A 23,155-nucleotide genomic window follows, 5' to 3' on the forward strand; every position below is an offset into this window, starting at 1 on the left:
TCCTGCTGACTAGATCATGTTTAAAGTACTTAGAACAAGCTTTCTTTATAAGAGTGGAGATCTGAAATCTTAAAGTGTTGATTAGAAGAAGAGAAGTTGATCCCTGATACCTGCTCCATATAGCGAAAGAAAGAGTTGGCCCCATCACCTCTTTGGACCTTTTGCTTATTTCAGGCGTAGAAGATATCATTCCAGGGTCGCGTCAAAAGATGTGTAGGATTTATTTATTTGTTAGGATGTAATGTTTTTTAAAAAATAAATAAATTTTAGAAAAATAAATTATTTTTTAATATTTTATAATGTAACAAGAAATAAATTGAAAAATAGTTTTTAGTATTTGGCTATATCATAAAAAAATAAACTGGAAAATAACTTATTAATGGAAAAAAGTAAAAAAAAATTATAAAAATAAAAACTAAAATTAATATAAAAATTAAATTTTAAGAGATAAAATTTAAAAAAAATATGTAAAAAAAAATATGGCAATCAAAAGTTTAAATACTAAATTTGATATAAATAGCAAATAATATAACATTTATAAATTTTTCACAACTTCTAGAAAGTATTTTCGTTCAAATTTTTTAGAAAAATATTTTTTTGAAAATTAAATTAAAATTTTTTACTAAAAAATATTTTTTATTAATCAATTATTATAATGATAAATAAATACAAAATAAATTAAAAAATAATTTCTCCAAAAATAAAGGAGAAAAGACTGATTGTGTCTCTATATCCCTAGCGGACAATCGGGTGGTGGTATCTCAGTAAATTGATAGAAGAATGGTGGATGATTTCACACCCCCTTCCCTCTCCCTAATCTATGATCTCAGGCTCACCCTCATCAAAAGCCCTGTTTCAAAGCAGGTTCGAATCTCTCACGATTTGACCTGAGCTTCTGGAGCCAGTCCCATCATGAACTCTGCCGTTTCTTTCATTCCTAGCTCCATATATCTAGTGGCAGAGATAATTGTATAATAGCTATATATTTTAAAATCAGGAAAATGGTGAGAATTGCACACATTCTTGCATTGGTATATATAGGTAGCATTGTGTTTAATTTGAATTCAAAAAGCAGATAGAATCTATTCTGTTTCGATTAAAATAAAAAAAAAAATTGAAAGAGATATAAGCTAGCATAAATTTCAAAATAACAACTGGCAAATAAGTCTCGGAGGCAAAACATTCTGGAGATTTAACATTGTCCCCTGAATGTCAGCTTGTCAATCACCCACATGTCTGAAAATTGCGCACATCTGCAACATGAATCTCCAAATTGCACAAGAGAATTGCACCATTGGAAAGGTACACAACTCTATTTTGCTTGCAAATTATAGCTGCAAGCTGCTACTGTGCCCTACAACGTTCACCAAAGCACACAACAAAAATCACCCATTGTTGTCTTGTCCGCCTTTGGGTCCTGTACCTGGCTGAAATCCTCTGAACCTGGCTGACACGGGTAGATTGTCTACCAGAAAGTAATAGCATTTATTAATTCGCTCCCCAGTGAAGTAAAACCATGCTCGTTGCCAACGTGGGTTTATATACATAACTGCACCTATTACCAACAAGACCATGATGTATGACACTGAGAATATCACATAGAAAGCCTCCATTTCTATGAAGCCATTGTCTTCTTTTTCATCAGTCTGAGTCCTTAGCAACGGTGATGGTGGTACTACTTCAGCGCAACTTTTGGGGAGTGGTGGTCCACAGAGCAAAGGATTTCCCTCGTAGCTAGACTCGTTGAATGTTAAGAATTGTGGAATCATATCTGGAGTTCTGTCAGGTAAGTTATTGTATGCTATACTGAAAAAATGATAGAAAATGCAAGTCAAGTAGCTAACGAGGAATTTCCCCATTCAAATTGTTGTAGGAAAGATCCATGCTTTCAATTTCCTTCAGGTTTGAAAATGCCAGTGAGATTGGACCTGTTAAACTGTTATAGAACGTATTCAACACCCCGATATTGTTAAGGTATCCAAGTTGAAAAGGAATCACGCCTATCAAATTATTGCAGGAGTGATCTATACCAGAGAGGTAAGTGAGATCATCCCCTTGAAGGAGTAGCATATACTCTTTGTTTTAAAATCTAAAGATGTCTGAACAGAAGGGTATTCCATGGGGATAGGATTACCGATTCAGGAGCTGAAGCGATTCCAGAAGGATTTGAAATTGCTTCAAGTTCCCTTTGCCAATTACTGCTAGATTTTAGGCATGGAAGAATATGACCATATAAATTATTATGGGAGAGATCAATCAAACTCAATTCCTCTAGCCTGCACAACTGGATTGAGATTTCACCTTCTAGTTTATTATAATTGGTTTTTTTTTTTAAAGAACCAACATATATATTATAAAAATTGCCTATACATTTTGTCACTAGCATATCAAATCTACACTCTTTTTTTTTTATCAATTTTGTCATTAAAATCTTGAACAAGAGTTTTGAAACAAGAAAAATTAAAATCCTATATGAATGGAATTGTTGATTTGTAGGATAATTTTCATATCTCCAAGAGCATGATTATTTGCACTTGTGCTAATTGATAACAATATCAAAGAAGGAAGACATGATAGCTGAGAAGGATTAGAATGGTGAAGGATTTGGGGGGGGGGGGGGGGGGATGAAAGAAAGAGTTAAATTAATTGAAATCTTGATTCTCATTTAACTATATTATTTAAATTAATTTGAATCTTGATTTTTATTTAAATATATTATTAACAAATAAAAAGACGATGTTGCTGAGTTAGAATTGACAATGGTAGGATTTGAGAATTTCTTGATAAATTAACTAACCTTCTGAAGTTTCATCTGACCCATAATCCAAGATTTGCTCCAGATCAACCTTGGATAGGGTTCAAAAACCATGGTGAAAAGTAAAAGGAACGTAACAGAGAGACGAGAGTCGTGTGTGGACCAGCCATTGAATTAATATTGATGTAAAGCAAAAACTGGAATTTCCTCGAACAATCAATGGGACAATAAGCCAAATAAAAAAGACTTTATTACATGAAAATCATGTGATGACGACGACCAATTCCATACAAACCACAGGCTCGATAGTGTGGAATTGAATTCCAGTGCCATACAAGTGGGCTGTCTAATACAATTTACTTTCTCAACTTTTTCATCGCAAAAGACAACAGTTAATTGCTACTACAGCAACAACAATCATAAGATCGAGTGTGTTGATTCGTCTTGCAGTATAAAGAGCAGTTTGTACAAAGCCAGCGGTATACAATTCAAATGGGTTAAGCAGCTTCTCCATAGCAGTAATAAAGCTGATCTTCATGGTTTTATTACTAGGGTGGTGGTGTCATTTGTGTTTGGAGGAAGAGAGAATTGCTCCATTGGAAATAAAAAAATTTCCTTTTAACTACCCCTTCCAATCCCATGACGCCCTTATGCACAAATCTTCCAATTCCCAACCCCTTGTTAAAGAAAGATCGAGCGTGTTGATTCGTCTTGTAGTATAAAGAGCAGCTTGTACAAAGCCAGCTTTGTATACAACCAAAATTCCTCTAACTACCCAAACGGCGGCGAACACCTGCAATCTTGGGGAAAAGAAGCCGGCAGTTGTAATTGGGAAGGTATTTCCAATAGAGCAATTCTCTCATCCTCCAAACACAAATGACACCACCACCCTAGTAATAAAACCATGAATATCAGCTTTATCACTACTACAGAGAACCTGTTTAACCCATTTGAAATACTTGATGAATTATATTGTATACCACTGGCTTTGCGCACTGAAGGGCTGCTCTTTATAGGAGAAGAGCGCAGCACTGTACCCTACAGCCAGCGACGTTGCGTGTTCATATTAGGAAGGGCCCATATTGCGGGGAGGAAAAACAAGATAACAAACAAGGAGAAGAGAAAGGAAGTGCTCCATGTCTTGCTTAATATACAGTATTTTATTTTATTTTTGTACTTCCATTTACAGATAGCAAGCCTGAGTGATAATACCTTATGATTGTTGTTGCTGTAGTAGCAGATCGATTTAATTAACTGCTGTCTTTTACGATGTAAAAGTTTAGTGTTCGTTCATGAATTGTATTGAACTGCCCACTTCCATGGCACTGGAATTCAATTCCACGCTATCGACCCTGTGGTTTGGATGGAATTCGTCGTCGTCGTCACATGATTTTCCACATATGATAAAGTCTTCGTCGTCGCATGATTTTCCACATATAATAAAGTCTTCTTTATTTGGCTTATTGTCCCATTGATTCTTCGAGGAAATTTCCAAGTTTTAGCATTACATCATGCATGGTGCCAGCAGAAAGATCATTAATTCAATGGTCGGCAACACAGGGGTCTCGCCCCCCTCTGTTACGTTCCTTCTACTTTTCACTTTGCCTTGGAATGACAATAAAAAATATCGGAATATCGAGATTTGATCTTATATTACTAGTTTTATATTTTTTTTAATTAGATCAGAAAATAACCTTCTTAAATTACTTATAAGAACTACAAATAATTAAGGGTTATTTCTCAAACAAAAGAAAAGGTAGTGGCACCATAAATACACCATGCCTAGTTTAGAAATTTATACAAGGATTTATGCATATTCAAGGTTGATAATGCAGTTTTATAAGACAAAATTAAGAAATTGGAGGGTTTATTTTTATCGACTAAACTAATAAAAAGAGTCGAAATCTAGACAGAGGAAATCATTATTGAAGTCACAAAACTTAAAAGACAAGTGAAAATCAATGACCCAACCAGAGTCGAGTCAAGTCAACCGTGAAAATATCCTTTAATCAAATGACTTTTATGGTTTTAATGGGCTTCTCATGTGCGCATGAAAATTTGAAATAGAGCGTCTTAGTAATCGTGGGAGATGATATTTTTTAATTTGATCAAATAATTTGTTAATATCTAAATTTAAAATATAATTTAAATTTTCATGTTAACAAGGGTATTTTTATTACTGTTAATATTAATATTAAGAAATTAAATGATATTTTAAGAACCAATAATTATACATAATTAATATAGAAAATTACGATGGAGATAACGATGACAGAATAAATTGAAGAAGATAATGTGTAATGAAATTATTTTTAATATAATGATAATGATGTGCATTTATTATTACATGATAAGAAAACTTTTAATTTTTTGTAATTTTATTATTATACACAAAACTGATATTATTATATTATGTGCATTGTTGTGATTTTAAGTATTTACATGATGGATAAATAGGTACTATAGAAACAATATGGCCACATATATTGTTTTATACAGATGGAACTACCGACATACTATAAAATACCAATAATATACTAATAGATTAAGTCCATTAGCTTATTTCAAAGAGATTTAAAATTGTTTACATCTCCATAATACTATTCATTGTATTTATTATATATGGAATCACCAACCGATTAAGTCCATTGATATTTTCTGGAGAGCTTTAAAATTGTTCACTTCTCAATGACACTGCTAATTATTGTTCATTGCAGACGAAATTACCAATAGATTAAAAAGTCATCGATGATATTTGCGGGGCTCTGAAAATCTTCAATTAAATGTTACAAATAAAAATACCAAAGAAAGTGTTAAAAATATTAATATTTAATTAGTCATTGGTAAAATCTTCAATAAAAAAAAACCCCAAATAAAGACTAAATTCTATAATTTTATAAAAGACAAGCATTTCTTCTTCTTATCTCTTTCTCTTTTGTAAAAAAAACAAACACATTTCACTCTTTTTCTTTCTTTTCTCTCTTAATTTCTCTTATTCTTAACTCCTCTCTTTTTTCCTTTTTCATCCCTACTAGGTAAGTCATTCTCTTTTCTTTCTTTTTTCTCTGCTTAGTTTTACTCCTTTTTTTTAATTAATACATTGTGTGAATTTGTTTTTTTCCCTTTGTTTAACTCTACTCACAACAAAATTAAAGTAAGATTTTTTTTTCTCTTTTTTATATTTTGCATTATATTTGTTTTTCTTATTTTTTGTTGAATTTTCCAGTTCAATTTTGTTGTTAGAATGTTGTTGTTGGAATTGTTTTCATACAAGAATATTTTATTTTTTTTAATGGAGAGAGTCATGGTTTCTTCACATTTTTCAAGGTTCTTCAATAGGGCAATTATTTATCCCCTTATTTATTTATCCCGACTATGGAGAATGACACGACTAAAAGATTGTTGTCTTCTCCCAAGTGCAGGAGTGTCGTGACTATGGAGAATTTAGGAGGTATTTTTAGAAATGCCTCATGAAACTCAAGGTTTATCATTAGCAGTGCCAACAAAATGTCATTATTCACTTGTACTTTACTAATAAACTTATGATCTATTGTCAACAAATAAAACTCGGTTAAGATTGTGAGGAATGTTTTGGATGATTTTATAGGGTTGTTTGGTCTTGTTATAAATTCAAAGAAGAGCCCAATCTTTTTTTCAGGATTCAATGATGAGCTTAGGACCTCTTTACAAGATCTTCTGGGTTTCAAGTTAGGTTCTTTGCCAATAAGATACGTGATTGTTCTCTTGATATATATTAAACTAACTCACTCTGATTATAAGTTTTTGCTAGAGTGGATTCTTTCCAAGATTAAGCCGTGGATCTTAGTTTTTTTTTTTTTTTTACTTATGTTGGATGGCTTCAACTAACCAAAACATTTCTTTTTTCTATCCAGGTTTATTTGTCCTCCGTGTTTATTCTCTCTTACTCTATTATTAAAAGGATTAAGGATATTTTAGTTGTCTTTCTTTGTAAAGGTTGTTATATCTCTCACTCAAGGGCTAAAGTGGCTCAATTTTATGTTTGTTATCTTTTAAAAAGGGTGGCTTAAGAATAAAAAAGACTCAAACTTGGAATGAAGCAGTTATTCTCAAGCATGTCTAGCGACTATTATCAGATAGATCATCAGTTTGGCCAGGATGAGTCTATAATACTTTGCCCAAAGGCAGATCTTTCTGGCATGTCATGCCTCCTTTAATGTTTTCTTAGTCACGAATGAAGGTTCTACTCATCAAAGATTATTGTAAAAGGAAGTTCGTCTTTAATATTGATAATGAAACTACTACCTCTATATGGTTAAACTATTGGTTACTAGATGGGCAATGGTTGTGCGACTAGTGTCGTTTAGGGTGTTTGCTTATACTAGGTTGTCATAGAATGCTAAGGTCTCAGACATTATTAAAAAGGATACTTAGGTTTTTTTATTGGGTAGTCTAGAGCTCCAGCCTATATAGGACTCGATTAATTTTAAACCATGAGTGTCTTACCAAACCATTATGTCTAGAATGGTAACTTATTGGGGGAGGTTCTTTATTGGTTTAATGTGGGAGGTTCTTAGAGATTCTAGATCCATAGGCTCTATACACCATTTTTGGTTTTCAGGTTTCATCCTAAAACTTTTTTTTATCATATTGTTTGCTTGTATGTGTTATCTTAATATTATGAATAGACTACATGCTTTTTGGATCATCAAATCTTCAACATGTATCCTTTGTAGGTTACAAGTTGAAACACATGAATATTTATTTTTTTAGTGTCATTTCAAGTTGAAACACATGAACATCTTTGTAAGTAACTCATTGAGGAAGGTTTTTTATTGGCTCAGTATGGGAGGTTCTTAGAGATTCTAAACTCATAGACTCTATACACCATTTTTGGTTTTCAGGTTTCATCCTAAGACTTTTTTTTATCATATTGTTTGCCTTTATGTGTTATTTTAATATCATAAATAGACTACATGCTTTTTGGATCATCAAATCTTCAACATGTATCATTTGTAGGTTACAGGTTGAAACATATGAACATTTATTTATTTTAGTATTATTTCTCTGCTATAGTTTAGGGTGCTATCATGAATATGACCCTTATGGGTTGGCTTTTTTTACCATGACATCATCTACTTTAATGGACATACAAGCACTTGAAAGAAAAAAAAAACTTTACACGTTTACTTACTTGGCTAGTCTTCTTTACCTCAATTTACTTCATCTAATGTGAGAGAAATAATCAAGTTTTTTATAAGATTTATAGATCTCATTAGGATGTTTTCAAAGATATTTTTTATTTAGTTTAGTCCTGTTTAATAGACTTTAAATCAGGTTTCATATCCAGTTACTCTTAAATCCATTTGGTGCCTCTATAGCTTTTGTTGATTTTGAGATTTTGTTTAGCATAACTTCATATATAATTAACTAGTTGACTGACTTATCTATTGTTTATCTTCACAATCAACTTTTATTCTTTTTTAGTTTTTTTATTTAGCTTTTGCTTCTTTTTTTTTACTATTTTCCATCAAATATAATAGGTAGCCAGCATTTATACTTTTTTAAGTATATTGCTCTGTTCTCACTCTATATAGTTTCTTCCCTTTCATACAATAACGTTTACCCAAAAATACACAAAAAAATTTGTTTTGCTATACATTGCAAGTTTTAATGTCTATTTAATATGTATGCTATGATTTTATTTCAATCAAGATGAACTTAATTATATAAAAATGCATGCAATCTAAACTAAATTATAGATCGAAAACAACAGTTATCCAATTCAAAATAACCACTCAAATAATTGAGCTGAAACATTACACTAATGCAAAGTTATTCATCAAAGAAATTTAGAAGTGCATTTTCAAGGAAACCAAAAATAATGGATACATGAACCTTGTTCGGTATACTTCTAGTTAAAACAGGATATCAATCATCGATAACTATCCTCCTCAATTGCATTTTAGCTGTCATATGGAAAGGAAAACTTTATCATCATAACTAGTTTAACATGAATTAGATGACTGTTGATTTCGTGGGTTGGCGCTCAAACTTGCAACGCATTGTGCAAAATTGAAAAAAAAAAGTGAATTTACATAGCCGGAATATCTACGATGTCATATGCTTCAGGAGAATGGCTTCCCATGGCCTCCCCTTATCATAATACACTTCGAGCAGCTTAGTGGTTTGAAGTTTGAGGAATCCTGAAAGAACCCCCAGCATAAAGCATCTCATAGACAGGCCTTATCCTCATAGTTAGAATAATGCTCAAGATGGAGCCCAAACCGCAGGCACCAGCCAGAACCAAGAAGGTGAGCCTGAAGCAATTTGGACCCGAGCAGGAGATGCTTGAATTGGACAGCAAATTTGGTACCTGCTGCTTTGCTGCCTCATTATCATATACATAGCCTGCCAGGAGACCTGAGAAAAGGAACGCACCAAGAGGATTTCCTAGTGACATGAAGTTGTAAAATAAACCAAAATGCTTCAAGCCGAAAAGCTCAGAGACAGTCGGTATCATTATCGAGAACTGAACTCCATAGCAGATCCCAAGTAATGCTGTTGCAGTGTAAAGGATACCATCAATTGCAGAAGCAAACAACAGGTATGTTATGATCATCGTTACTTGAGTGCATGTCATCCATATTGTCCGAGGGATTGTTTTTGATCTGCAAGGAACAAATGTCCAACACATCAAAGTCATGCAACACCACAAAAATATTGTAGCCTGTGCAACCTGTAGTCTTTTGGAAGCAACAGTCAGACAATTACAATGGACTGATAAAGAAATTTTAGGATTTGCCAAAGACGAAAGCTCATAACATCATATGACATTTTGGCAGAACATGAGCTATAATTATTGTGTATATGTTTTCTCCGTCTACAAGCATCAATATCTGGAGCATATAACAGAAGAAAAACCGATGCCACTTAATTCTCAGAGGATGCTTGCAATGACCAATAGATGGAGTGACAGTATTATTCCTAGAACTAAGCCCCATCATGACACAATTTGAGAATGAAAATCATCCTGGCACCCTTTGATTTGGTTTTTCTGAGTCATATATTTTGTTTATAAAGTCACTGGCTCTAAGCCAAGACTTGCATGGTTTAGATGATTTGGTTTTTTTAACCTTTTAAATGTAGAGCATGTAGATCAATTAGGCATCAAAATGCAGAAAACTTAATGATTAGCAAAGCAGGAAAGAGTGTAGTAACCTGACAAAATGTTCAGACACAATACCCCCACCAAGACGCCCCACAAAATTGCAAAAGCTGAAGAGCGACAACAAGATGGTGGTATCATGCACGCCTTGTGCAATTCCTATCTGGGCCAGATTATTGAGCACTGTTACCCCAGATCCAACACCCACAAAATACACAAAGAAAAGAAGCCAGAAATCAGCCTTTATCAGGGCTTCAGTAAATCTGAAATCCTCCCCTCTTTTGGGTCTCCTCTTCTTCTTCACAGCCCCTTCACCCTCAGCTAGAAGCATAGCCACCTCAGATGCCTCAACATTTTCCCGAAAACTTCCAAGGGCTGTTGTTGATGAAGATGATTTCAGCAGTGGCTCGGTTTTGTCTGCATTGTCTTCTGGTATCACACTGTCTGGAGTCTCAACTGGCTGGTGATGCATCTCCGGTTTACTGACTCTCATGCGGTGAAATGTCATTTTTATGGGTATTGCAAATGGAGCCATGAGAAGGACAACCATTATAACAAGAAAGGTATTAGATACCGGATCACTGAAATGAAATATGTGATTCAATATGGTGGTTGTTAGGACATATAAGCCGAGTACAATAAGAGCTCCTTGAGTGAAAAGAAAATGGGCATGTTCTAAAGAGTCTTCACCTAAAGCAGGGGTACAAGCTCTTACAAAATACATGACTATGAAACACAGAACAGGAATTCCAAGTGCAAGAAACATCAGAAGCTTAGATGAGGAATTGCGGAGCAGAGTACTATAAATTTCAGTAAATACTGCAGCACTGATTCCACCGTAACCTTTAAGAATACCAGCAACAGTGCCTCTACTAAGAGGAAAGTTTCTCATGTTAGTTACAAGAACAGCTGTGCTCAACCAAGCACTACTATTGGTGGCAACACAGAGCGCAAGGCATAGCTGCAATATTGTTAAGTGAAAACAAAAAATGTGACTTTAGTCCTTCTGTTGGAAAATTTTTAAGAATGAGCACAAGAACATATATGCCACTCAACCAAATAAAAATGATGAAGAATTTGAGAAATTAAACATGCATTAAAGTATCTGAGCACAGGATATTTTCCACAAATCACAAAGTACACCACATGAAGCAGCAGCTATATCCAAATTTGCAGAAAATCTCACTCCTATGCACACAACAACAAAAAACACTTGTGAGTTTCTGCAGCATAACAGTGATTTGCCATTCTTTAACACTGTAGTTATCATATATGTCATGAGCAATAATATGGAAGCTGATTTTACTAGACCAAGAGGTAGACAATCTTGAACTCAGATGACAAAAGTGCGGGGGGTGGAGTTGCAGCAGATTGTGAGTTCAAATCTAGTATTGAACTCATTTTTTACCATTTTTACATTAGCCATAAAAAGAGGACAGCCTGATGATCCTCTTTCAGCAGGAAATGGAATCCTTGTTTGGGCGTACATGCTTGTTTTCAATCAAAAAAAGCATGTATAGTCATTCATTGTTTGCATTTTTTCCATGCAAATTCAAGGTTTCCCCTCCTTGAACATTATGCATCCGTGATTACACCTGAAACATTCTTCTCTAACCTTTCTTGAGATGAAGTTTATTGCTTAATGATGCAGCTAATAATTTATACCCAATAACCATATATCAATGACGAGAAGTGCTTTTAGTATTTCCAGACATGATTGCAGAATTGAAACTTTATCTTTCTCCCACACTGTATGCTTATTTTAATGGTGTTGTACCTTTCATGGTGCCTGGTTATTTCTTTTCATTTAGTTTCTTTACTGTCCCTCTAAGCTTACCGGGCTATTCATCCTGATTCGGCATAATAGTATTAGATTAAGTGGAGTTCTCTTTAATCGTCCATTTAATTGTAATTAAGTCTCGTTTAAGTTTTCCCCTGCAAGCTTCATGAACATTTCCTCCCGCTTCCAACCGGAAAAGCCAAATGTTGGAAATTTACCAAGTTATATCCACTAAGTTCCTCAAAAATTCTCTCCAAAACAACTTTAGAATGTAAAAGCATTACACTCATTGATCTAAAAAAAATTAAAAAACATTGCAATACGAATCCAAGATCAGTGTAATTCACATTAATCACATCAATTTGACCACTCTACCTTCAACCGAAACCCACAATCATATGTCAGAGAAGATCACAGGAAATAATTCACTAAAATATTAATTCAATGAAAACAGAAAATGGGCGTTAATTATTTTCACAAAAGGTCTTTCTAAAAATTAGAAATAAGCAATAGCTCAGAGAACTCACCAGCCAATAAGGCAAGGATTGTACTTTACCGCTAAGAGCAAGCCAAAGAACACCATAACCAAAGAAGCAAGCAAGAGCACCAATCAAGAGAATCACCCAAGGAGGGAACTTGTTGCAAGCAATACCAGGAATGAGTCCAACATTCTCACCAACATCATTAGCAACACCAAGCATGGTAAGCTGGTGCTGGTTAAATCCCAGAACAGATTTTAAAGAATGGGAATAAAGAGGGAAGTTGTAAGCATTCCCTGATGCTATTTGCACCCAAACTGCTGCTCCAAGTCCAACCCATGGCGGCCTTGTCCCAGCTTTCAGGTTCACCATGGTTGGCTGCTGTTGAGGCCGAATAGGGTAGTGGGTTAATTCTCTGTTTTGCTTATGAAGTCCGGAGACAGAGAGTGGGGGAGGGGGGTGGAGGGAGAAGGGCAAGAGAGTGTCGTAAAGGGGGGTTTGAGTGAGTTTGTTTGATGTAATGACTTAACATTTGGACAAAGAGCTGTACTAGTTCATGACTTTCCTCCGTAGCTACTGGAATTTCCTTTTTCGTTTTTTATTATGTTTTCTCTGTAGCCATTTTTGGACAGAACACGATGAACTGCAGTGTAGGCTTAAGGATGTTGTTAGATTCACGTGCACATATATCTGAAGATAACTACTAGATTGATGGATATATTTATTTAAGTGTATAGAAGTCTGATAATAGATATGGTTTGAAATAGTTTTTATTTAAAATTATATTAAAAAATATTTTTTTATTTTTTAAAAACAATTAGTAACATAACAAATCAAAACAATTTAAAAATATAAAAAAATATTTAAAAAAAAACATTATTTTAGCTGTATTCCCAAAGATTTTCTTAATCAAGTGTCATGAAATGCTTCGAGAAGATATATACAGCTTAAGGATCACTGTATGCATTAATTAAATGGTAAAGCATGCAGTTTGTAATACCACCACAAAAAAATTATTTCCATGATTTTATTATATTTTATTTTATTTTGTAATAGTTCAGGTTTTTTTGAATGGCCACTATAATAGTTGAAGCATGGAAAGATAAAATCATTGGAAGCACCGGATATTTTCTATTGAATTGAATATTTTGGGTAGAAATAACTCGAAAAAATATATAAATAAAATGGTAAGTTCCATTTGCCAATTTGATTTCTATATATCAAAATTAAAATTATTTGTAATTAATTATTAAATAAATCATCTATTCTTAAACGGAACAATAAAAATATCATTCGACATTATTATTCAATTGCATATACCATTTAAATTTTTGAAGTCATTATTATAATTCAAGAGAGTGTAAATATTATTCCTCTCTTCAAATTAGCACACTCTAAAGAATTATTATTTTTTAAACAATTTCGTTCCTTCGAGTTTCCAATTCAAAACAACTAAAAGCAAATGTGCTTACCATGTGAACAAACATTCAAAAATATTTATCCTTGAAAATATTTCACTTGAAAAAAAAATATTTTTAAATTTTTTTAATTATTTTAATATATTAATATAAAAACCTTAAAAAATTTATATATTTAAAATAAAAAATATTTCTAATAAAAATACTATCCACAATATTACCAAACATATATATATATATATAACTAAAATAAGGTTAAGAAGAAGTACAAAGTAAGGTACATTTCAAAGTTAGATATCATGTTTGGTTAATATATCATAATAAAAATACAGAAATAACAAAATGTATTTAATTGAGAAAAAATACTTAAGAAAATATCTTTAAAATTATTTATAAAAAAATTCATTATTTTAAAAAAATATCTTATTTATTTTCACTATGTTGATTATCTCATCTGAAAATGTATCGCATGATGCACAAAACTCGTGAGTGAAGAATCAAGAAGGAGCATGAGCAGCACACGTGACATACTGGGAGTGACATGTGACCAAAGCCGTGACTGGGGTCCTTTCCAGTTGTGAGGTTCTTAGGACGGACAGAGAGAGCATCGTGATTTGTGGCCCACTTGGATTTTTTGTCGGGGATAGGCCGTCTAGATCCAAAATTTGGAGCTTGGGTCGACTAGGTTAGGCATGTGTCACCCAAGCCTAAATATTTAGGTGACACGTGTGCGGCGTTAGATTTTATTAGGTTTTGTGTTTGTGTCGGATCAAGCCTCCTCTCCCTTATAATATTCTTTATAAGCTTGCACATTATCATAATTAATTACTTTTTTGTTTTAATTTAATGATGAGAGTACTATAATGTTAGTTCTTGCATTCTTGACGTGAGCTCTTTTAAATTTTGAATTCAAATTAAGCTGACTCTGTGAAATTATTATAATTGATTTTTGCGATCGAGTAATCAATTTGTATAAGGATTTTTTCAATATAAAATGAAATATTTTAGTTTTTTAAGTTTTGATGAGAGAAAAAAGAGTATTAAATTTAAATCTTAATATTATTTGATAAAGAAAAAATTATAATGATAGCTTAATCAATTGTAATTATTATTTTTATTTTAATAATTTATCATAAACAAAGCATTATTTATATTAATATCGATTGAAATATGTTGTTGATAACTAAACTATCTCATTACTAAATCTTAAAAATATAGCCTAATTATCTAAAAAATATCAATAAAACCATTATTCTGGATATATTCATCCTGCTAATGTAAATAACCGGAGCAATCATTAATCTTTCACCTAAATAAGTTGTTCACATAACCGATAAAATATAAGTTTTTTAAATATTAAATAAAAATAATCTAATTATATTAAATTTTTTATTTAATAAATGATTCAAAAAATATCTAGATAGCATGTTGTCTTTCTAACTCACTTTCATACAAATGTTGACTAGTATATTGGATTACTATCAAATAATCTACAATACACCACCTAGTATTACAAATAAATTATTTTAATTATATTTTTTAAAATTATAGTTAGACAGTATAAATATATAAAATTGTAAAATAACTTTGCAATATCTTTATCCTAGTAGAAAATAAAGTGTAAATCCAATGGTATGAATAATCATAAAAGGAATCTAGGTATTTGAGGCCGACCTATATGAAGATTCTTACATGACCATAATTGTTATTAAATAAAAGTGAATTTTTTATTTTGTGTTGATAAAAAAACATTTAAAATATAAATAGTTATTTTAATCTATTTTACTCATGTATGGAAGACGTAAACATCCTTCAACTTATTTGACCTCCTTTATGCATACAAAATATAAATGTTTGTACAAATATTTTAACATAGAAGATCCCTAACTATATTATGAAATAATATCAAAATCATCCAGAACATTAGATAAATTAGAAACACATATCTTCATACGAGGTTTATGAATAATGAACTACTAAATAGATACAATATATATTTTTTGATATACTTACATAATACATTAAAATTATCATAAAAATTCATGCAAACTTAACACATTCAAATCATAATAATTCCCAAAATTTTATATAAAAGCAAATTTGACTAAAATTAAACATAATTCATAATACTAAATCTAATTGATATTTTCATACTCTATTGCATTAAATCAAACCTAAATTCATAAAAAATTAAAATAATTTTTAAAAAATATCAAACTTATCAACTTATTAACAATTTAATACAACGTGTAATTCATCAAAATTTTACCACGTTCATGCTATATTGCATTAAATGATCAAGCATCGATAATTGTATTATTAGTTGTTTGCAATAATTCATATAATTTATTTTCATATTCAACCATAACAAATCAACCTTAATTGATAGTATTCATAAGTAATTTATTATTAATTTGAAAAATTCTAAATTCATCATAAACTATAAATTTAACCTAAATAATTATTTTATTTCAATTAAATCAAATACAAATTCATAATAATATAATATGTTAACCTTACTTGTAGGACTGGAAAAAAGGTTTGAGCAATAATGATAATGGCGACAACAAAGGCAACAATGGATTTTGAATACAAATTAAAGCATTTAAGGATATTTAAAATTTTTAATGAGCTTAATTTTTTGGTGCTTTAATGGTAAAATATAATTTTTTGGTGGGTTTTTTATAGCGACAATAGTTAAGGGCATTGATATGGGGAGTAAAAGGAGTTGTTGTGTCCATGTGTTCTTTAATTTAGGGAGACACTGAAATTTTAATTAATATTGCCATTAAAAAGCTTGACATTTTAAATAATCGTGTTTTAGAAATGTGATAAAGTAAAAATATGTTATTTCATTAATTTTTTTTGAAATGATGTTATTGTGTCAAATTTTTTTAACTTATTATGGTAATTTATTTAAAAAAATATTATATATAATATATTTGGAATACTTGAAATACTCTTTTCAATTGTTCTGCATCCTCTGGAAACACTCCAAACTCTCTCCTACTAAATATCTGATTGTCTAATTATTTTATTTATTTATTTTTGCTTTTTAGATTCAGAATTATGTTAAAAAGTATTATTTTACATGCTTTTCGATCTAAAAGGTATAAATTGAGACAAACAACCTGAAAAATTCTTTGAGAATGACATGACATAGATAGCAATCAATTATTTTTTGAAAGATAAAAATAAATAAATATAATCTAGTCTAATATAATCTAAGAAATAAAAACGCTCTTTTATCACTTTGAAACTTCCTCAAATTACTAATAGAATGCCACTTTATCATTGTCGGTAATGGACAAAGCAAACCCAGAATATCTCAACAAAAATTTAAATACAAAAAATCTCAAATGATCAAGATTTTAAATGAGATAAAATTTATTTTGTTTTGTTTTTTAAAATAGTACTAGTTGTATGAGTAATTCTAACTGAAATTGACATGCTTACTAACCAGGCATGACAATTATTATTCATGAAGATTTCTAGAAACTATGATATTATGAGTTATCGTATTTAATAACATTCTAACAAAAGATGAAATAATTAATAAACTGTCACTTGCAAGCCATCACATTAATTAGAAAGATTAAAGTCTAACATTTACACCCTTGTTGGAGTGTTTTCTTTATCATTACTTGATTCGAGGATTCCCTTGTTTGAACACTCAAAAACCGTTGTTATAACTGGGGGTGCCTTTAAAATAAGCATTTATAAGCAAGGCCCAGTGTTATTTCCAAAATGAAAAACCCTACATCAAGTTTTGTTGGGAATAAACCATATATATCCCTGATCCATGCCAGAAATTCTGGTTGCTTTGTTATTTTCTTGGACCCACAAAACAAGTGCTCTGTGTTTGCAGATGATTTCTTGCGTTTCTCCTACGGAAATTAAGTTCTAGGGTCAAGAACTCTGAAGTAAATGGGCACCAACCATTATGGCAATGCCACCAAGTTATGCTTCCTTGTATGCTCCAAGGCAAAGCTTTTCCAGTAGAAAGCGTGCCGAGAAAAAGAAAAGGAAAGGACCCATCTCCACCAAACTCTCCATTACTTGAGTGACATGTGAAATCTAACTTCAGTTATTTCACTTATTTGGGATGCAGCATGTGATTTTAGCAAATAAAGCTACTCTTATCCACCGTTTGCCATCTTTTTTTATTTATTTTGCCAAACCCATTGTTGACTCCTGACAGTATATACATATATATATGTAGTATGGAATCATTTTCCTGACCGCTCGTCCTCCTGAGAGGCCCATTTGCAGAAATAATTGTTTGCCAGGCAGTTTTTACTTTTTAAGAGTAGTTTATGGGCCATAAATAGTTATTCCATCAAAGGTAATAGTTCTTGAGCACATATATATTTATTTAGAATTTTATACTCTCATCTGTCGGCCAGATAGAGGACAGAAAAAGGAAACAAAAGGAAATGGCAATTGATACTGACAGCCTGACACCATATTCAAAACTAAAGGGAACTTAAAGGGTGACCATGTCCTCGAGAGCACTCGACATGGAAGAAACGAAAGGTACCCGCCATAAATTAAAATAGAGAGAATTTTTACGCAAGAAACTAGAAATATAGCCAGGTATCATCAGGTTCTTCCTAAATCTTGTGCTTACTCTTGCTGCTTTGCTTCCTCTCCTTACGGTTAGAATTTAGAAAACGACAAACCTATTTAGCCAGATATCATCAGGTTCTTCCTAAGTCATTGTATAAGTTCATCAATCAAAACTAATGGATGAGGAGGTTTTATATATAGGTCATCTATACGTGGAAGTAATATATTTTTTTCATTTTTGTCAAAAAGAAAAGAAAGATTCGAAATTCAGACCTCCTAGAAGAGGAGACATGAGGGCAAGTTGAGTTACAAGTACATTAGCAGTAGTAAACGTTTTCAATTAAATTTCGAATTATCTAAGCAGCAAAAACTTTTTGTAGATCCTACATTTCTTGTTTTCTTTTTCGTGTAAGAAATTAGGGTTGACTCTCCTTTAGAGAACCGAAACCCACAACCTCTCTTCAAATTAATGGAGAGTATTGCTAGCAATAGATCAGCTAGGGCTTTATTGGTTCGACCTCTATTTCTTATTGCAACTCAAAAACTTATGTTCCGCTAGCTCCGAGTTTACTCTTCGATCAAAACAATGGAGGTCTCCTTTCCATGTAGTCAGTTTTACTTTGCAATCATATATCAAGGCTTGTTTCTTTCTTTCTTCATCATGATTAACTTTACCAGGTTCGAAATCATAATTAACTTTACCAGTGTATACAATATATTTGGACAAAGTTCACAAAAATTTTGATGTTTAAGCAACCAAAATAGAACCTGAGGTAAGCTGTGGGAGCAAATTACTACTTTGTTTTATGATTTCGAACAGCATCGAAAAAGAAGTAATGAAGAGAGCATTTCTTCTCGAAAAGGTGTTTTGGCCTCCACCCAGTTGCTGGTATATCAAAGCACGAACCCATGCAAATTGATTTTCCACCGACCAATTACGTCTTTTGACTTTGGAATATGTCGATCATATTCTTGAGCATTATTTCTTTTAGTTGGCTTCTTTTGATGTTCTAAAAATTGGTCCAACATATGATTTCCTGGAGCATATTGTTTTATTCAAGATCAGAAGGATAGAACAAATTTCATCAAAAGCCCAACCGGGATCCATATATAACGAAGCCCTCCCCGGAAATCTGGTTTAGCCCAATGACTAGAAAGTTAGAACAGACAGGAGGGTGCCCACAAACCAGCGACACCCAATGCAATATTCTTTTATATATATATATATATAGAAAATGCAAGGCTTCTTGTCAAGAACTCCTGGATTATTCCTGGAGTAGAGTTTTATAACTACGTTCTTAAGAACTTTATCTATAGACACCATGCCAATCATTTGCAAGCAAGCATTGCACACCACTTAATTAGGGCTGAAAATTTTTTTTTGACAGCTTTTCCTTATTATTTGTTGGAAAATAGTTTATTTTTAAAAAATAAATTTTAAAAAAGTAAATTATTTTTTAATATTTAATAGTATAATAAAAAATAAATTATAAAATATTTTTCAGTGTTTGGTTATGTCGAGAAAAATGAACTAAAAAAGTTGAATGGGAATGAAATTAAAAACAAATAAAATTTAATAAATTATCTCAAATAAAATAAAGAAAATGAACTAAAACAGTTGAATGAGAATGAAATTAAAAACAAATATAATTTAATAAATTATCTCAAATAAAATAAATAATAATCAAAATAATAGAGATCAAATAAAAAAACTAAAAAATAAAGAAATTAAAATAATAATAATTACTACTTTATAAATTATTTCAAATGAATAAGTAACAATTAAAAGAATAAGGATCAAATTTGATAGATAAAAAAATTCAATTAAAAAATGATAAGATAAAAGCAAATAAAAATCATAAAAATAAGAACCAAAATTAATATAAAAATAAATTCTAAAAGATAAAATTAAAAAAAATATTCAAAATAAAATATATATAGCAATCAAAATTTTGATAAATTAAATTTTATATAACTTTTGAAAAGTGTTTTTTATCCAAAATAAAAACAAATACTTTTCTAAAAACAACCTAAATTTTTATTTAACTAAAAAATATTTTCTATTGACAAATTTTTTAATAAAAAATATATTAAAAAAATTTAAAAAATAATATTTTAAAAACTATTTTTAAAAAAACAAACCCTCCACGAGTAATCCAAGATGCTAGTATTTACCGTCATTCAAGTTTAATCATCGTGGTGTTGGCCCATAAAAATTGGATAGAACTATTGACATGGTGCATGCTGCCACCCAAGGTAGATATTAAAATCTAACTGGCCCGGAGGTTGGTTCGAAATTGCTGGTCTCCCGCGGCCCATTGACTGCAAGCCTGCCACCAAGAGTTCAAGGCCACTTCGATCCCAAGTCCTAAGCGCTGTTTCTTGACGACCTGCTATTGACACAACTTCTTTTCTTTTTTATTTCTGATATTAATTGTTTAAGTTATATCATTGCACTAGCTTTCTTTTACTCGTATCTTTTTTCTTTTTTCTTTTTTTGTTATAACTTGCTAGATTTTTAAGCATCATTTGATATTGTAATTCGCATAATTTTTAAAATGCGTTTATCTGTGCGATGCTTTGGATATTTTTTTTATAGTTTTAATACGAGTATATCAAGATTATTAAAAAGAAAAATTAACTAAAAAATTATTTTGAAAAACACACTTTCAGTAACATATACTCATGTGCTTCATCCACATAATTGGTGCATCTAACTTTGTCTATTGCTTCCAAAGAGATCATACGTTGCAGGTCTCATCATGCCTCCACATAGAATTTAATCACTACATGATCCACAAGAATCAAATCCCATTAGAATGGCGATTCAAATTGCTAGCAAGTATGACTTACAAATGAAATATATGAGCACCATCATCTATCAAACGGCACGTATTTCCAATCATATGCTCAAGTATCTAGGTCATCTAACTGCAAATTACTGCTTGCTGAGAAAAAAATAATTAAAAAACTGATTAAACTAAAAAAATTTAAAAATTAATTTAAAAATTAAATTATAAAAAATAAATTAAATTGACTAGAAAATTTTTAAAAAAATTAATTTGACTTGGATTTAATTTTAAAAAGTCACAATTGAATGGACAAATCAAATCAAATAAGTTTAAGTGAATTAAATCAAGTTAAAAAAGATAAGATTATAAATATTAAACTATTTTTTCTTCTCATCACATAAATGTTTGAGAATACAATAGTGATTTTTTAAAAAAATATTTTTTATTTTAAAATATATTAAAATAATATTTTTATTTTTAAAAAATTATTTATTACATCAAAATATAAAAAAAAAATCTAAAAATACTAAAAAATTATTAATCTAAAACAAAAAAAAAATCTAAAAACATACCTTTAAAATAAAAAAAATATAAAAAAATACCTTTAAAATACAAAAACAAATTACATCAGCCTTAGCTGCCTTGCGCGCAGCCATCAATGACTCTCCTCTTCATCTTTCTTACCATCCCAATCTTTTTCTTTCGTTCTCTTTTAAAAATCGGTCCCAGTACTCCCTCTCGGAGCGGTAATCTATCGCTACTCTTAGTAGGGGTGAACAAAAAAACTGAAAAACTGATTAAACTGAGAAAATAAAAAAAAAAAACCAAAAAGACTAAACCGATGATTTCGATGACATCGGGGATTTTTTTTCTGTTTATCGTTATCCTTTAAGGTGACGTTGAATTTTTCTCTGTTTTATTTATTTATTTATTTGAAGGAGTGCCATTGTATTAGACGCCATTCGGTGTTAGAATAAGTAGCAGCCAAACTACTTCAAATAAAAAAAGTAGAGTAGAAACCATTCTTCCCTAAAAAATAAAAAAAATAAAAAAAATAAGCAGCCTTAGCCTTGGTGAAAGTGTGCCAAACTGCCACTTAACTATATATGCACATGTACTTTGGAACATAAGCTGCTTTTTTAGTGGAAAAGAAGTGTATACTGTATTTTATGTGTTTAGTATTCTGGTGTAATGTTGTGTTTTAAATATTTTTTATATTAATGTATTAAAATTAGTAAAGAAAAAAACACTAAAAAAACATTAATTTTATGTTTTTAAAACTCATCTAGACGCGGTTTCACATGCAAAAATTTAATTGTGGCTCAAACATCTCATCAAATAACATGATCAAGCCATAGTTTAGATGAAATCTCTAATTAAATTACACCATAGTTTAGGTGGAGGATTAGAAATCTCTAATTAAATTACACCATAGGTTAGATTTTAAATTAGAGATTAAAAAAAAAAGAATCCAGAAAGCTCAATGGTCATGCAAAGAGACAAAGCACATCAAACTAGTTAAGAATTTAGCTTCAGTTGTCAAACAAAGATAAAGTATTGCATAAGCACACAAAATGTAGAATCCTTATCCTCTCCTCCAGAGAAAAACATCATCACAGCAACATGTACATGCACATGGGCTGTCAACCATAGCAATACCTAAGACTACAAGTAAGGGCCCACTGCCCATCATGGAGCCCACATGTCAAAATCTTCTCCGAGGGAGATCGATTCTCAGTTTTTCCACCGTCTCTCTTTTGTTTTGTCATATAAACAAACTCAAGTACCTGAGTCAGCGATACAGGTTTCTGACTCATCCCTTCCCTTTCGGTAGATCTCTGGGCACCCAGTTTGATGGAAAGCACACAAGATTACAAGCTGGGATTTGTTCGTGAGATCAAGAATTAGGTCTTTGTCTCTGTAGGTATATAATAGTGGTGGCAAGCTTCCATGTGAGATGGACCTACAGAGCCTAAGCCCCAGCCTCCTAATGATAATGCTCTGCAGAATTGTCGTCTCTTTTAAAAATAACTTGCTAGAGTCGCTCTCTCTCTCTCCCTCTCTGTCTCTCTGCTATACTTAAATCCATGGAAGGGTCCTTGGTGCTGGCGTGACCCCGCACAGCTATAACCCATTATAAATATTCTCTCTTTCCATTCATGTGGGCTGCTTTTTTTATGTTTTTCCCATGGTAAGGGTTTAGGTCTGTGAAGAG

General features: G+C 31.5%; 1 protein-coding gene and 1 long non-coding RNA gene across 2 annotated transcripts; one reads left to right on the forward strand and one right to left on the reverse strand.

Annotated features, from left to right (window-relative positions):
* The first annotated feature begins 2,705 nt into the window (after positions 1–2,705).
* Positions 2,706–4,226, forward strand: LOC105122686 (uncharacterized). The gene is made up of 2 exons (XR_841734.1): positions 2,706–4,153; positions 4,190–4,226. It is a non-coding gene; the product is annotated as an uncharacterized LOC105122686 (long non-coding RNA).
* A 4,287-nt stretch (positions 4,227–8,513) lies between these two features.
* Positions 8,514–12,820, reverse strand: LOC105122687 (uncharacterized). The gene is made up of 3 exons (XM_011021946.1): positions 12,210–12,820; positions 9,956–10,863; positions 8,514–9,405 (listed from the first exon to the last, which is right to left on the reverse strand). The coding sequence occupies exons 1-3, from the start codon at positions 12,531–12,533 to the stop codon at positions 8,916–8,918; spliced, it is 1,722 nt and encodes a 573-aa protein (XP_011020248.1). The 5' UTR covers positions 12,534–12,820; the 3' UTR covers positions 8,514–8,915.
* Between the last annotated feature and the right edge of the window lie 10,335 nt (positions 12,821–23,155).

This window comes from Populus euphratica, unplaced genomic scaffold, assembly GCF_000495115.2.
Source record: "Populus euphratica unplaced genomic scaffold, PopEup_1.0 scaffold20.1, whole genome shotgun sequence".
NCBI classification, from domain to species: Eukaryota; Viridiplantae; Streptophyta; class Magnoliopsida; order Malpighiales; family Salicaceae; genus Populus; species Populus euphratica.

Bases quoted from the DNA above. Each gene is read 5' to 3' on its own strand.
- LOC105122687 (XM_011021946.1), bottom strand. From the start codon at position 12,533: ATGGTGAACCTGAAAGCTGGGACAAGGCCGCCATGGGTTGGACTTGGA. The intron at 10,864-12,209 runs GTGAGTTCTCTG...ACAATATTGCAG, and splicing joins AATCCTTGCCTTATTGGCTG to CTATGCCTTGCGCTCTGTGT. The intron at 9,406-9,955 runs GTTACTACACTC...TGTTCCTTGCAG, and splicing joins GTGTCTGAACATTTTGTCAG to ATCAAAAACAATCCCTCGGA.